Source organism: Lynx canadensis, chromosome C1 (assembly GCF_007474595.2).
Source record: "Lynx canadensis isolate LIC74 chromosome C1, mLynCan4.pri.v2, whole genome shotgun sequence".
Lineage (NCBI taxonomy): Eukaryota > Metazoa > Chordata > Mammalia > Carnivora > Felidae > Lynx > Lynx canadensis.
In genome coordinates, this window is record NC_044310.1 from 96,211,340 (window position 1) to 96,227,448 (window position 16,109).

The following is a 16,109-nucleotide window of genomic DNA, read 5'->3' on the forward strand; positions in this document are numbered from 1 at the left end:
CATTAGTTCTTTCTCGCTTCTCTGATGTGAAGTAAGTATACACAGAGCTCTTTAAGTTTCGTTGTTGTTGTTTTTAGTATTTGTTTATTTTTGGGAGACAGAGAGAGTCCAAGCAGGGGAGGGACAGAGAGAGAGGGAGACACAGAATCTGAAGCAGGCTCCAGGCTCCAAGCTGTCAGCACAGAGCCCGGCGCAGGGCTCGAACCCATGAAGGGTGGAATCATGACCTGAGCCAAAGTCAGATGCTTAACTGACTGAGCCACTCAGGCGCCCCCTTTAAGCTTTGTTATATAGAACTGGTATTTTTTTCGTCATTCTTACAAGCATTTTGTCTAACAAGTTTTTATTAATGTTGGGGCCAATGAAAATTACCAGAATTTACCTCAAACAGGTATATCAAACCCCTTAGTGGGTTGATTTTATAGATTTGGTATTTTAGACAGTCTTACTACCTCCTAGCGATAAATCTTAAGTAAAATCTAAATATTTATCAAGTAGAATTGGTTGGCTTACTTGGGTTTAGCAAAGATAGAGGCCTCACGGAGCAGGACCTCTTGAAGAGTTTTGGAATCTTCTCATTGCAGTGTCTTGTTCTGAACCATATTTTCTCCTTTCTTTCTCTAATTCTGCAGAGAACTAGAGCATAATAACCTTACAGAAGTGAACAAGGGGTGGTTGTATGGCTTGCGAATGTTACAACAGCTCTATGTGAGCCAGAATGCTGTTGAAAGAATCAGCCCTGACGCATGGGAGTTCTGCCAAAGACTGTCTGAACTGTGAGTGCTGGATGGCATTTGGCTGGAGGCTGTGAGACTAGAGTAGGTTGGGATAAGTCACTCCCATGGCCAATAATGAGGTGGAACATCCTGCTTTATTAGAAGTTTGTTGAAAGCTCTAAATTTATCATGTAAATAGAATGAGAATAGGAAAATTGAATTAAAATACAATGAATTCCTTACCTTCCATGTTTCCGGTTTTTAGTGATTTGTCCTATAACCAGTTGACCCGCCTGGATGAATCTGCCTTTGTGGGTCTGAGCTTACTGGAGAAACTGAATTTAGGGGACAACAGAGTCACTCACATTGCTGATGGTGTATTTAGGTTTCTTTCCAATCTTCAGACACTGTAAGTACATCTGTCTTTTCTTTTTTGCTAATTTTTATAAAACAGTAAAGCAAATTAAAATAACTAATCATAAGCTGCACATTTATGTTTATGTTAACATTTTGCAGTTCTTCTATCTTAGACTTAGGGGCAAGACAGTCTTATTTGTCTCTGTCCTCACACATAAATCTTACTTGTCTCTAGCCAGTTCAGTTTGTACTTTAATTTAGAATTTAATCAACCGAACAACGGAGCATCTCTTGTTTCAGTTACCATGGAACAAAACATGGTTGTTAGTCAAGAATGCACATTTTCTTGTTCCTCCGACCTTGAACTACTTTCAAAACTGCTACTCGTTCAGAAGGATGCAGGCTGTGTAGTGGGAACAGCTGTGGCAGGAGCCCTGTTCAGTGCTGCTAATTTCCTGCATGACTTTGGACAAAAAACCTTAAATTTATCAATGAGCTCATGTGTGCTAGGTGCTTTCAGAATAACAGGATATTATTGCTCTTTTCCATATTAGGAGGCTGAGGTTCAGAGAGGTTAAAATGATTTGCTTAAAGTTATACAACTTGTATTCCCAAGTGGTCTTTCATCCAAGTACTAAGCAGGCCTGACCCTGCTTAGTTTCAGAGACCAGACAGAATCAGGTGCGTTCAGGGGAAAGTCATACAGCTTGTCAATGAGCCAGGTCTGTTTGACACTGGCTTTTTACCATACTGCCTGAAAAACAAAATCACTTAACCTTCTGTGAGTGTCATTTTCTTTTTGTCTTCCTCCAGTGCAGGAGGGGCATAGGAGTAAATGGTTGCTATAGGCAATTTCCACTCTAAAATTCTGGGTTTCTGTAAGTTGGGTGTTTTACTCTGTCATGAAATGTAATTGAAAGAAGAGGTATTTTAACGAAATACAGTGATTTCAAACAGAGCAGAATAAGAGAAAAAGGCTAATTAGTAGAATTTGTAGATTGTAAAGTTCCTGAATAGGGGACTTTTTGGTCATCATATTCAGGGTTGATAAATGATCTCAGAAAAGAGGCAGGCTCCCAAATTGGAGACCTAGCCATCAGCGAGAAAGTTAGCATGATAGTTTTGTGAAGGTGTGTATATACCTGCACAAGTTTATTGGAATTTTTTTTTTTTTTTTTAGCTTAATGAGGTATTTTTTCCTTCAGATTTGGCCCTGGAAAGTTAAAAGTGATGTTTTGTTGTTGTTCTTTTTTCTACATTATTAGAGGTGAACCTAGACCAGCTTAAACCCAGGAACTTAGATGCAGCTGCAGCCTTTTGGCATTTCAAAGACTGGCAGTCAGGTTCTTTCAGTACCACAGATTATTACTTTTAATATTAAAGTTGAGGAAAATAATCGCAGAAGTAAATAATTGTCTAATGCCACAGAGATGGTTAAGGCAGAATTAGAATAAGATCTGAGAAATTTTGGCTTTAGATCAATACTCCTGCCGGAGTACTTACTCATTTTGGCCAGTGAGTTGTATTTATGCTGTGCTATGGAGGAAAGTCTTGAAGAGTTGAGTCGTCAGTTGTTTCAGTGTTTATCGCTTAGTAAAATAAAATGAACCCGTTAGCTTTCACTTCAAGTAAAGATATAGCTAAATAGGAAGCGTGATCTCCTATCTCCTGTTACTCACACAACTTTAAATGTCTCATTAAGAAAAGAGCTTTGTGTTTATTATGAGATGACTTAAGGAAGCAAAAGCGATTATCTATAACTGGTACTTCTTCCAGCAGGGCATTGTGTAGTACAATTGCATTTCCTCTGAGGACGCAACAGTGGATTTTAAAAGATCCATACTTTTCCTTTTAAAAATAACAGTGATCACTCTAGCGCATGGGTGTATCAGTGTCACTTCCCAGGGGGCATGTTTAATTGCTGTCAAGCTATGAAGCTCTCTACTGACATAATTCTTTGTCAGCCATTTTAGGTTTAAGGGCCCGCGGGAAGGATTGGGTCACCCAGAAATCCCATTAGTCTAAAATCACATTTGTAAGGCATATCCCCTGCGTCTTGAAATCCTCCTGCTTTTTGCAGGACCCTGACTATAATTTTAAATATGCTAACACAATCAGGGGCTGTTAGCTGGGAAGATTAATACTCTTACCAGGTTGCTTAATTTATTTATCAAGGCCAGCTTAATTCTTTGCTTATGAGAATCAGTTCTTGCTTGCTTATTGCAGACATTCTTTAAAAACCGTAGTCAAGTGTTTGTCGTAAATAACTGTTAAAATAAGGATGAAAATTAGCATCGCCATGCCAGGATGATGCCCGGTGCTATAATGGTCATGTTAACTAACCTAATCTGTCTTTCCCTAACATTTTTGTAGAAACTTAAGAAACAATGAAATTTCATGGGCCATAGAAGATGCTAGTGAAGCGTTTGCAGGACTCACAAGTCTCACTAAATTGTATGTATTTATACTATTTATGTATGTTTACAAAGGTGTGTTTTTAAGAAGCAGTTGTATATGTGATTGGATTGTCTTTTTGCTGTGTCTGGAAAGTCAGCCTCTTGACTCATCCACTAAAGGAAGAAACTGTTTATCAAGTTTTTTGTTTATCAGTGGTTTTAAATTTTATTTATTTATTTAGTGGCAAGACACTTTTTTTTTAAGTTTATTTATTTTAGCGAGAGCATGCATGTGCATGCATGAGCTGGAGGAGGGGGCAGAGAGAGAGAGAGGAGAGAGGATCCCAGGCAGGCTCCCACACTGTCAGCGCAGAGCCCAGTGCAGGGCTCAAACCCATGAACTGTGAGATCTTGACCTGGGCCAAAATCAAGAGTCGGACACTCAACCGATTGAGCCACCCAGGTGCTCCTTGGTGGGACACTTTCTACTGAAAGAGCTTTCTTATGGGCACTCAAAGAGAAGTTATTCATGGAACTAGAATTGCTCTTCCAGAGTTGAACCAGTATTCTTCTTCTTCCTCTTTTATTTTTTTAAATATTTATTTATTTTTGAGAGAGGGAGAGAGAGAGAGGAGGAAGAGGCAGAGAGGGGGGAGACAGAGGATCTGAAGTAGGCTCTGCACTGACAGCCGTGAGCCTGATGTGGGGCTTGAACTCATGAACCGTAAGATCATGACCTGAGCACAAGTCGGATGCTTAACCAACTGAGCCACCCAGGCACCCCTATATTCTTAATCGTAAGAGATTTATGGGTAATTTATCTAGTGAGAGAGGAATTCTCTCAAGTAAGATTTTAGATCTTCTCTCCTGAGAATTTCTCCAAGGCTTTACACTTGTCTGAATTTCTTTGACCTGATCTTTTGCTAAGAAGGGAGAAACTGGGACTATAATCCAGTTTATTATATGAAAACTAGCAGCCCATCAGTGGTCCAGATGGCTGTTCACAGGCACCTTGTTGAGCTCCAACCTATTAATAGAAGCCTTCATTCTGTGTTTTGCATTGGTTGGTAATAAAGGTTCACAACTTTCTTAAAAATGTATGTTAAACTTATTTTCACTTTTTATAGGTAAATGTTTGCTTTAATGAATTAAATTTTGCTTAGTGGAGGCTTTATTAGAAAGGTCTGTTTGTATTTCAGGATCTTACAAGGAAATCAAATTAAGTCAATTACAAAGAAAGCATTCATTGGTCTTGAATCCCTTGAGCATCTGTAAGTATTTTGCATCTATTTTGCTCCGTATATAAATAATCTTTGCTATTAGCAGAGGTTCTCATGACCATTTAAAGTGTTTATATAACTTAATTGTAGAAATGTGACCGGTAATGTTTCATTTCTCTTCATTTCAGAGATTTGAACAACAATGCTATAATGTCTATCCAAGAAAATGCTTTCTCTCAGACTCGCTTGAAAGAACTGTACGTAACTTCAGTCTTTTTGTCACCAATCATTAGATCATTATCCATGCTTGTTTCTAAACATGATGAATGTGACCTATATGTTTCCAAAAGCACACGATTCAGGCAGGAAAAAAATAAAAGAGAAAGTGTTAATATTCAGTTACTGTAGTGGCTGGATATAATTTTTAAATAACCCAAGATTGAAAAGCCCAGAGTTTGTGCCACCAAGACCTTCTGTTTTGCCTGTGCTGCTAATGCTTATAGTTGAAGAGACCTTAGCACTGCTCCTTGTGCTTGTTGTGTATCTTCCTGTTCCTTATCCCCCCTGACCTCCCATTTATTTTTGGATTATTGGAAAAATGTGTTCCCAGTCCCCTTAGGGTGGATCACAGTTCAGGTATTAGGTAATTTGTTGCATATAATCTAGCACTTTCAGTATAATGGTCAGAGGGGATGTTTCTGATATGGGTGTTCAAGCTACTAAAATGGTCAAACACTGTTAAATAGTTGTAGTGGAAAAACACACTTTATACCCTTTTTCATTCATGGTTTTTAAAAAAATTATGTTTAGGGTTTTCCCAGGGGGAGGGGCGGTTAGTTGGGCATTGGTATTCATTTTAACCTTTGGTGATTTGAATACTCAGCCAGTGTTAGAATCAGTAGACTAAAGCAATTTATCTTGCCTTGCCTGAAAGCTACTCAGAGGAAGGACTGTGGTCCCAAACTGGTACATGATGAGGTAAGGCTAGAAGTTCATAGGAAGCATTCAGAAGCTTTTAGAGCAGTTTGACATTACTGTGATACTTTTGTTGAATTTTATAGAAGTATTAATCTACAACAGATTGGAAATTTTAAAAAGTGGTTCTTCATCACAGGTAGTTTGAGATGCACTGGAAGTGTGTGAGTTCAAACTGCCTAGGTTTCAAATTCTGCTCCATTCTTTACAGCTATGGGACATTGGGAACATTTAGCCTAAAACTCAATTTCCCTTTTGAGAATGGGCATTGTACCTCTCTTAGAGTTATGTGAGGATAAAATGAGGTAATTTGTTCATTCAAGAAATAATGTTATTGTCATCTGCTATGTAAGGTACTGTTTTAGGTGGTAAAAACACAGTGGTGAACAAGACAAAGTCTCTGTTCTCATAGCATAGTACGATAAATTCTGGTAAGGAAGTCAAAGAATAAATCAGTAGATACATAATATCTCTCATCAAGTAATAAGAGTTCTGAAGGAAAATAAAGGCGGGTCAGAGGTATGGAGAGTGATGGGGATTGCTATTTTAGTTTTTATTTTTTTTAAATGTTTGTTTATTTTTGAGAGAGAGTACAAGCGGGGGATGGGCAGAGAGAGCTGGAGACAGAATCCAAAATGGTCTCTGTGCTGACAGCAGCAAGCCCAATGTGAGGCTCAAATTTATGAACCACAAGATTATGACCTGAGCCGAGGTCAGACGCTCAACCAACTGAGCCACCCAGGTGCCCCTGGGATTGTTATTTAGATACAGTAGTGATGGAAGGCCTTTTTGAAGGTAACAGAATTTGAGTTAGTGAGTGGCAAAGCATTGAATACTAGTTGAAGAGCATTCTGCACAGAGAACAGCAAGTACAAAGGCCCTGAGGTAGAATCTTGTTTCTTATGCTTGAAGAACAGCAGAGACACTAGTGTGGTTGGAAGAGAGCGAGAGGAAGAGTGCTTAGGAGATGAGGTCAGAGAGTTAAGCAGGAACCAGACCAAGTAGGGCTCAATGAGTTATGAGAAGTTTGGATTTTTTTTTCCTCTAAATGTCTCAGGAAACTTTGGAGGGTTTTGAGAAGATGCTCAGTACAGAGCCTGGCATGGCACACAGTAAAAGTTGAATAATATTAATAATAAAAATAAAAATGTTATGGAAATAATCATTAGTTATTTTCTGCCAGACTTTCAGGTAGCTCTTTTTTTTGAGGGGTGGAGTCTGTTGAGATATTTGAGATATTTCTCCTAGGCTTAATTTTTAAGGGTACAACCTAGTGCATATATTAGTATTACCTTTTTTTTTTTGCCCTTGAGAATCTGAGGGCCACCAATGAAGTTTTAACTCTTGTCATGAGAACTCAGTGTAAAATGTAATTTAGACAGTAGGCGAGAGCAAATAGTGTAGTTTCATTCTTTAGTCATTTGGTAGTTTGAGAATTGGTTTGAACAAAATGCTAGTGGAGGAGACTCTAATGTACCTTTTTTACTGAGACATTTTGGTTGCTTTTGGTTGATTTAAATCTAAGTCATATTTACAATACTGTTACATCAACATTTATTAAAATATATCGGTATGCTTCTTGGTATCCTTCAGTGCTTTGCATAAATATTAGGTGGAGATGGGAGAGTTGTATGTAAATTAAAAATATTTTGCATTAAACTTCTGTAGTCATGGTAGAAACATTAGAAAGTACAGTTAAACCAAGGAGAGCCAAGTCCCCAGATGCCCACTACTTGAAGACAACCACTATTAATATTTTGGTGTGTATCTTTTTGAGAGGTTTTAACAGGGTACTCTGTTAGGTACTTGGGGGCAGGTTGGTTAGTGTGTGAGGGGGGAAAGATGCAAAAGAAACAGAAGTAAAGGGAAGTAATGTGAATTCAGTGGTATCTGTGTCCAGGCACTATGCTAAATGCTATATTTAAATTTTTTTTTTGAGGTAGGCATTCTCAAACCCATTTTCCAGAAATAGAAATTGAGATTTTGGAGACATTAAGTATTTTGCCTAAGGTAAGTAGCAGAATTAGGATTGAGTCCAGGTGTCATGAGCCTAGCTTATACCTAAGAAAGCATAGATCAGACCATGTGACTTCTCTATTCTTAACCTTCCATTGGCTTCCCATCACATATAGGGAGAAAACACCTTAAGTTCTTTTCTCAGTTTGCAAAGCACTTGCATGGCTTGGTCCTCCTTGCCCTGCTCTCTGACCTTCTTCCTGTCGCTGTCCCCTCCCTCACTGTGCTCTAGGCTCAGTGTCCTCCTTGCTTTGCCTTGAGCACCCTAGGCATGTCTGCCCCAAAGCCTTTGCACACAATTTCCTGTATCTCTGACACTCTTAACCTCAGGTCTTCGTGTGATTTGCGGTCTCGCTCCTTTCAGGTCTTTGCCCAAATGCCCTCTCTTCAAAGAATCTTACCCTGACAACTTTATCTAAACCAGTAGCTACCGTGTCTGTATCTTTGCCTTAGCTTTGTTTTTCTTGCTGGCACTTACTTTCTGACACTGTACCTTCCTTTATTTGTTTATTGCTTGGCGCTAATGAATAATGTAAGTTCTGTGAGACCTGTATCCCCACAGCGCAGAACAGTGCCTCACATATAGTAGACTCAAGTATTTCTGTGTCAGTGAATGAATATAACCTAAGAATCCTATTACATTTGAAAGGTAACTTTTGGCCTGATTAAGTAAAATTACCCTTAGTTAAATAAGCCTTTTGAGATACCATTGAAGACTGTTTGAAACTTCTTTGGAATCAAATCTTAGATACTTTAAAACTAGATGAGGATCTTGGTGATGCACCCAAAGCAAGTTACAGTGTTCTCAAAATCATTTGCTCTCACTGCTGCCAAGTGGATGGGACATTCATGGGTCAGTAAGAGAAAAGCTATCTGATTTTTTCAGATGTGTTTTATAGGCCTATTATATACAGACAACAAACAAAATTTCACTGCCTCTTAGAGTTGCAGTACACATTGTCACAGGGTGAAGTGTTTTCAGTCTTGATGAAATAATTTGAAAAGAGTTCTGTCCTCTCCACAACAGACATGCTCTGTACTCCAGTGTATATGGTAAACTTTTCTCCAAACTTTTCTGGGAAAAAGTTTAAACCTCAAAAATTGAAAAGAAGGTACAGTTAACAACCATATTCCCTTTTTACCACTTGTTAACTTTTTGCTAAATTTGTGATCTGTTTCTCTCTTTCCCTGCTCCCTTCCCTCTCTCCCTCTCCATCTCTTTCTATCTTTGTCTCTCTCTCCTCTTCACACACACTGTTGTTTTACTTAGCCATTTGATAGTAAGTTGCAGATATCGTAATTTACCCCTAAATATCTCAGTATGTATTTCCCAAGAACAAGGGTGTTTTCCTATGTATAGCCACAGCACTGTTAGTCGGTGAAATTAACATTGATAAAGTAATATTAATTGACCTGCAGTCCATACTCAGATTTCCCCAATGTCAAAAAGTGTTCTTATAGATAGTTTTTCCAATCAAGAATCATGTACCATATTTGGTTGTAATGACTTGTTAGTCTCCTTTAATCTAACATAGGTCCTTTACCCTTGTTTTACCTTTTTCTTAATGTCTTTCATGACACCAACATATTTGAGGAATCGAGGCTGACAGTTTGAGTTTTTCTTGTGGTTCAATTCAGGTTAAACATTTTTTTGGTGAGAAAAGTGCATAGGTGCGCAGTAAGCTCTCAGTAGTCAAGAAACTGAGAATGAAAAGTAAAGAGTATTTGTTTTCCTCTTTGTTTCCGCAGGATTCTGAACACAAGCAGCTTACTCTGTGACTGTCATTTGAAGTGGTTGCTTCAGTGGCTGGTTGATAATAACTTCCAACATTCTGTGAATGTAAGCTGTGCACACCCTGAATGGCTAGCAGGGCAGAGCATCCTGAATGTGGATCTGAAAGATTTTGTCTGCGGTTTGTATTTTTGTTTTAAAATTTTGTATACTATACATCTACTGTCTTTTTTATTATTTTATTTTATTATTGTTATATTTTCATCATGATAGGTATACTCTTTAATCCCCATCCCCTATTTCCCCTATCTCCCCTACCTCTCCCCCCACCTCTGGTAACCATCAGTTTGTTCTCTATAGCTAAGAATCTGTTTCTTGGTTTCTCTCTCTCTCTCTCTCTCTCTCTCTTTTATTTTTTAAACTTTGCTCGCTTGTTGTGTTTCCTAAATTCCACATATGAGTGAAATCATATGGTAATCGTCTTTCTCTGACTGACTTATTTCACTTAGCATTATACTCTCTAGCTCCATCCATGTCATTGCAGATGGCAAGATTTCATTGTTTTTCATGGTTGAATAATATCCCATTGTGTATATGTATCACATCTTCTTTATTCATTCATTATAAATGGACACTTGTGCTACTTCCATAATTTGGCTGTGGTAAATAATGCTGCAGTAAACATAGGGGTGCATGTATCCCTTTCAGTTCGTGTTTTTGTATTCTTTGGGTAGATACCTAGTAGTGTGGTTTCTGGATCGTAGAGTAGTTCTGTTTTTAATATTTTGAGGAACTTCCATACTGTCTTCTTCCACAATGGCTGCACCAGTTTGCACTTCCTCAACAGTGTAACAGTGCAATTTCCACATCCTCGCCAACATTTGTTATGTCTTGTGTTTTTGATTTTGACCATTCTGACATGTGTAGGGGTGATATCTCATTGTGGTTTTGGTTTGCATTTACCTGATGATGACTGCTGTTGAGCATCTTTTCATGTGTCTGTTGGCCATCTGTGTGTCTTTGGAGAAATGTCTTTTCATGTCTTCTGCCCATTTTTTAATTGGATTATTTGTTTTGGGAGTATGCCCTTGTATCAATTCTTCATATATTTTGGATATTAACCCTTTGTCAGATATGTCATTTGCAAATATCTTCTCCCATTCAATAGGTTGCCTTTTAGTTTTGTTGATGGTTTCCTTTGCTCTGCAAAAATTTTTTATTTTGATGTAGTCCCAATAGTTTATTTTTGCTTTTGTTTCCCTTGCCTCAGGAGACATAGCTAGAAAAAATGTTGCTGTGGCCAGTGTCAAAGAGATTACTCCCTGTGCTCTATTCAAGGATTTTTATGGTTTCGGGTCTCACATTTTAGGTCTTTAATCCATTTTGAGTTTATGTTTGTGTATGGTATCAGAAAGTGATTCGATTTTCAATTTCATTCTTTTGTATGTAGCTGTCCAGTTTTTCCAACACCATTGGTTGAAGAGACTGTTTCCCATGGTGTATTCATTCCTCCTTTGTCAAAGATTAATTGACCATATAGTTGTGGGGTTGTTTCTAGGTTTTCTGTTCTATTCCATTGATTTATAGGTCTGTTTTTATGTCAGTACCATAGTAATTACTACCACTTTGTAATATAACTTGAACTCTGCAGTGTGATACTCCAGTTTTGTTTCTCTTTGTTAAGATTGCTTTGGCTACTTGAGGTCTTTTGCAGTCCCATTCAGATTTCAGGATTGTTTGTTCTAGTTCTGTGTAAAGTGCTCTTTGTATTTTCATTGGGATTGCATTAAATGTGTAGATTGCTTTGGGTAGTATAGATACTTTAACAATATTTTTCTAACACATGAGCATGGAATGTCTTTCCATTTCTTTGAATATCTTTCACCAGTGTTTTACACTTTTCAAAGTACGGGTCTTTCACCTCTTTGGTTAAGTTTATTCCTAGATGTTTTATTATTTTTGGTACAGTAGTAAATGAGATTGTTTTTTTTTTTTTTTTTTTTTTTTTTTAGGTTTTTTATTTATTTTTGGGACAGAGAGAGACAGAGCATGAACGGGGGAGGGGCAGAGAGAGAGGGAGACACAGAATCGGAAACAGGCTCCAGGCTCCGAGCCATCAGCCCAGAGCCTGACGCGGGGCTCGAACTCACGGACCGCGAGATCGTGACCTGGCTGAAGTCGGATGCTTAACCGACTGCACCACCCAGGCGCCCCTGAGATTGTTTTCTTAATTTCACTTTCTGCTGCTTCATTATTAGCGTATAGGAATGGAACAGATATCTGTACATTGGTTTTGTATCCTGCAAACTTACTGAATTCATTTATCAGTTCTAGTAGTTTTTTGGTTGAGTCCTTAGGGTTTTCTATATGTATTATCATGTCATCCACAAATAGTGAAAGTTTTACTTCTTCCTTACCAATTTGGATGCCTTTTACTTCTCTATATTGTCTGATTACTGTGGCTAGGACTTCCAGTAGTCTGTTGAATAAAAGTGGTGAGAGTGGACGTCCGTGTCTTGTTCCTGACCTTGGGGGAAAAGCTTCCAGTTTTTCACCATTGAGTATGATGCTGAGTGGGGTTTTTCATATAAGGTTTTTATTATGTTGAGATATATTCCCTCTAAACCTACTTTACAGAGGGTTTTTATCATGAATGGATGTTGTACTTTGTCAAATGGTTTTTCTGCATCTATTGAAATGATCATATGATTGCTTTCCTTTCTCTTATTGATGTGATGCATCACATTGATTGTTTTGTGAATATTAAACCATGCTTGCATCCCAGGAATAAATCCCTCTTGGTTGTGGTATATGATTTTTTAAAATATATTCTTGGATTTGGTTTGCTAATATTTTGTTGAGGATTTCTACGTCTATATTCATGAGAGATCGTGGTCTGTAGTTCTCTTTTTTTATAGTGTCTTTACTTGGTATCAGGGTGATACTGGCCTTGTAGAATGAATTTGGAAGTTTTCCTTCCTCTTGTATTTTTTGGAATAGTTTGAGAAAGATAGGTATTAACCCCTCTTTAAATGTTTGCTGCAATTCATCTGTGAGGCTGTCTAGTCTTGCACTTTTGTTTTTGGGGAGGTTTTTGATTATTGATTCAATTTCATTGCTGATAATTAGTCTGTACAAATTTTGTATTTCTTCCTGCTTTGGTTTTGGTAGATTATATATTTCTGGAAATTTATCTATTTCTTCTAAGTTGTCTAATTTGTTGGCATACGGATTTTCATAATATTCTTTTATAGTTATTTGTATTTCTGTGGTGTTGTTATTTCTATTTAATTAGTAATTTTGTTTATTTGGGTCTTCTTTTTTTTAATGAGTCTTGCCTAGAGGTTTATCAATTTATTGGTTTTCAAAGAACCAGCTCCTGGTTTCATTGATCTGTTCTATTGTTTTTTTAGTTTGTATGTCATTTATTTCTGCTCTAATTGGCACTGTTTCCTTCCTTTTGCTAGGTTTTGGTTTTCTTCTTTTTCTAGTTCCTTTAGATGTAAGGTTAGGTTGTTTATTTGAAATTTTTCTTGCTTCTTGAGGTAGGCTTGTATTGCTATAAACTTCCCTCTTAGAACCACTTTTGCTGCATCCCAAAGATTTTGGACGCTTATGTTTTCATTTTCATTTGTTTTCATGTAATTTTTTATTTCTTCGTTAACTCATTCATTCATTCATTCATTTGCATAAAGATTTTATTTTTAAGTAATCTCTACACCCAGGGTGGGGCTAAAACTTAACGACCCTGAGGACAAGAGTTGCATGCTCTACAACTGAGCCAGCCACGTGGCCTGACACATTCATTGTTTTTGTTTTGTTTTGTCTTTGTTTCTTTTAATTTTAGAGAGAGAAAGCACAAGTAGGGGACAGGGGAAGAGGGAGAGAGAGAGAGATTGAGAGAGAGAGAGAGAGAGAGAGAGAGATTGATTCCTAAGCAGGCTCCATGCTCAGCGTGGAGCCTGACACGGGGCTCAATCCCATGACCCTGGGATCATGACCTGAGCTGAAATCTGGAGTTGGATGCTCAACGGACTGAGCCACCCAGGTGCCCCCCATTCATTGTTTTAATGGCATGTTATTTAACCCCCATGTATTGTGCTCTTTCCAGATTTTTTCTTGTGGTTGATTTCTAATTTCATAGCGTTGTGGTCAGAAAAGATGCATAGTACACACTGTCTTAATAACAAAAGTAAAAAAAAAGAAATTAAACCAGAATGCTTTCTCACTAGCATATCTATTTCCATTTCTCTGTGTTCTTCTCTGAAATTTTTATCTTGTTGTTAATCGTAGGTTAAATTTTGTGTTCTTTGACTTAGTATTTCATAAGTAGTTTTTTTCCTCTGTGTGTTCTTCAGTGATCATTTTTAATGTCAGTATAATAGCATCTTTATGAATGTAGGCCTTTCACTTTTAGGGAGTTGTTAACCTTAAAATAAATTTCCAGTAGTAAGATTCCTGAAACAAAAAAGTAATGATTTTTTTTAAAGTAGATCTTAAAAAGTGCTACCAGGTATTTTACAGAAAGATAGCACTTGTTTATGTTGTCACCAGCAATGGATGAATATACCAGGTTCATGTTGTTTCTGTTTTTCATGCAGTTTCTTAAGACTAAGGTGTTGGAATTTTTGGGAGGGGAATGGTGGACAGTCATGGAAAAGTTGTCATGATTCTGACACTCATAATTTCAAGTATATATCTACATTGTTCTTTTCTCAAGCTTGGACATTTTTCCTTTACACTTACATTTCGTTTAAAGTGGAATAACTGGTTCTTAGCCTTGGCAGCAGAACTTTTAGATCAGTGTGTTTGTGTTGCATGTCTCTAGTATCTGATCATTTAGATACCCATGTATGGCCAGATCTGTTTTTATAATCTCCTTAAAGATACTGAGGACACTTGGAAGTTCAGGCCCACAAAATGCTTATTTTTTTTTTTTACATATTAATGACATATTATTTATGAATCATAGTATATTAGCCAGTTCTAAGTCTAAGCCTGTCTTCAGTTGGACATTTAACATGTTTGATATTTCTCACTATTTTAGGTGAGAGTTACCCACATACAAAGTATATTATGTTTGTTACTCCCCATAAAATAGAATCATAATCCCTATTTTCTATATTGGCACAGAAAAGAATGAGTGTTGTTATATACATATTTTCATATGTAAGCTCTGTGTATACACAAGAGCTAATAGGATTAGAACTTGTCTTGAAATTTGAATCTGGGTTTTTCTTTTTTCCCTGTAACTGGTAATACTTAAGGAAGGACATTCTAAGCATACGTGACTGTAAGGGATAGTAGAAAATGGTGCTAAGCCCTAAAGTCTGAAAACCTGGGTTCCAGTTCAGCACATGTCTCTGAATAAGTTGTTTGATCCTCTCTGGGCCTCATTTTCCTCATCCTTAAACCAAAGAATTGGATGCTAGTTCTGTAGTCTCTGTCTTAATATGCCATTTTGTAAACAATGCACAATTTTACATTATTTGTTTCAAAAGCTGTGGAAGCAAAAATAAGTAAGTGACTTGGCTCCTGCCCCATTTTTTTTCTCTTAGATGATTTTCTCAAGCCACAGATAAGAATGCATCCTGAAACTACAGTTGCTCTAAGAGGCACGAACGCGACTCTGACATGCACCGCAGTGAGCAGCAGCGATTCGCCCACGTCTACTGTGTGGCGCAAAGACAGTGAAATCTTGTATGATGTCGATGTTGAGAATTTTGTTCGTTACCAGCAGCAAGCTGGAGAAGCTCTGGAGTATACGAGTGTCCTACATCTTTTCAACGTGAATTTCACAGATGAAGGAAAATATCAGTGCATTGTTACTAACCACTTTGGTTCTAATTATTCTCTTAAAGCCAAACTGACTGTGAATGGTAAGGAATTCTGCTCCCTGATAGTTTTATAGTTATAGAAGTGTTTTTCATGTTCAATTTTTGAACCACCTAACCAAGAAAATGAGGCTAAACCTGACATTTAAGGGGGCATTTTACTGTTTTGTCTTTAGGGTTGTGATAATATATAGACTGGATTACCATTTTGCCTACTTACTGTCCCTAACTGCTCTTTGGTGGAGGATAAGGGGCAATTCCATGGCCCCAGGAAATAGGCTACATTTATTGTTATTTATGCTTTTGAAAAAATTCTTTAGAAATTCTCTATTCTTTCTAGAACCATAATTTGGCTCTGAAAACTATGAAATTTATTCCTGACACTGTTCACAGGGCTTTCTAATAATTGGGAGTATTTAGGGCATTTCTAGGTACAGTATCATTATCATTGTCTGAGTGTAGTCACACAGAATCATTTTTTAAATTAATGCTCTTTTTCACTGTGGTTTTAAAAATAAATAAATTAATTAATTAAAGAAAATAAAACTTCTCCAAAATAGTTTAATCTATCCCCTATCAGATTGAATAATTAAAATATTTTGGGTTTTGTACAACCAAAAGATGTATTTGTGTCTTTCTCTTTTTTTTTTTTCTAAAGATTTAAAAAAAAATTTTTTTTGAAGTTTGTTTTTGAGAGAAAGAGACAGAATGCGAGCCAGGGAGGTGCAGAGAGAGAGGGAGACACAGAATCCATCTGAAGCAGGTTCCAGGCTCTGAGCTGTTAGCACAGAGCTTGACGTGAGGCTCGAACTCACAAACTGTGAGATCATGACCTGAGCCAAAGTTGAACACTTAACCACCTG

At 37.4% G+C, this 16,109-nt stretch overlaps 1 protein-coding gene across 3 annotated transcripts in view; it reads left to right on the forward strand.

Annotated features, from left to right (window-relative positions):
* LRIG2 (leucine rich repeats and immunoglobulin like domains 2) overlaps nucleotides 1–16,109 on the forward strand; it is a 65,207-nt gene that overhangs the window by 36,181 nt on the left and 12,917 nt on the right. For all 3 annotated transcript variants that reach the window (XM_030324683.1, XM_030324684.2, XM_030324685.1), the window contains 7 exons: nucleotides 633–776; nucleotides 982–1,125; nucleotides 3,447–3,527; nucleotides 4,669–4,740; nucleotides 4,878–4,946; nucleotides 9,430–9,593; nucleotides 14,971–15,291. In XM_030324683.1, the coding sequence (XP_030180543.1) occupies nucleotides 633–776; nucleotides 982–1,125; nucleotides 3,447–3,527; nucleotides 4,669–4,740; nucleotides 4,878–4,946; nucleotides 9,430–9,593; nucleotides 14,971–15,291 (995 nt within the window). The remainder of the gene's footprint in view (nucleotides 1–632; nucleotides 777–981; nucleotides 1,126–3,446; nucleotides 3,528–4,668; nucleotides 4,741–4,877; nucleotides 4,947–9,429; nucleotides 9,594–14,970; nucleotides 15,292–16,109) is intronic.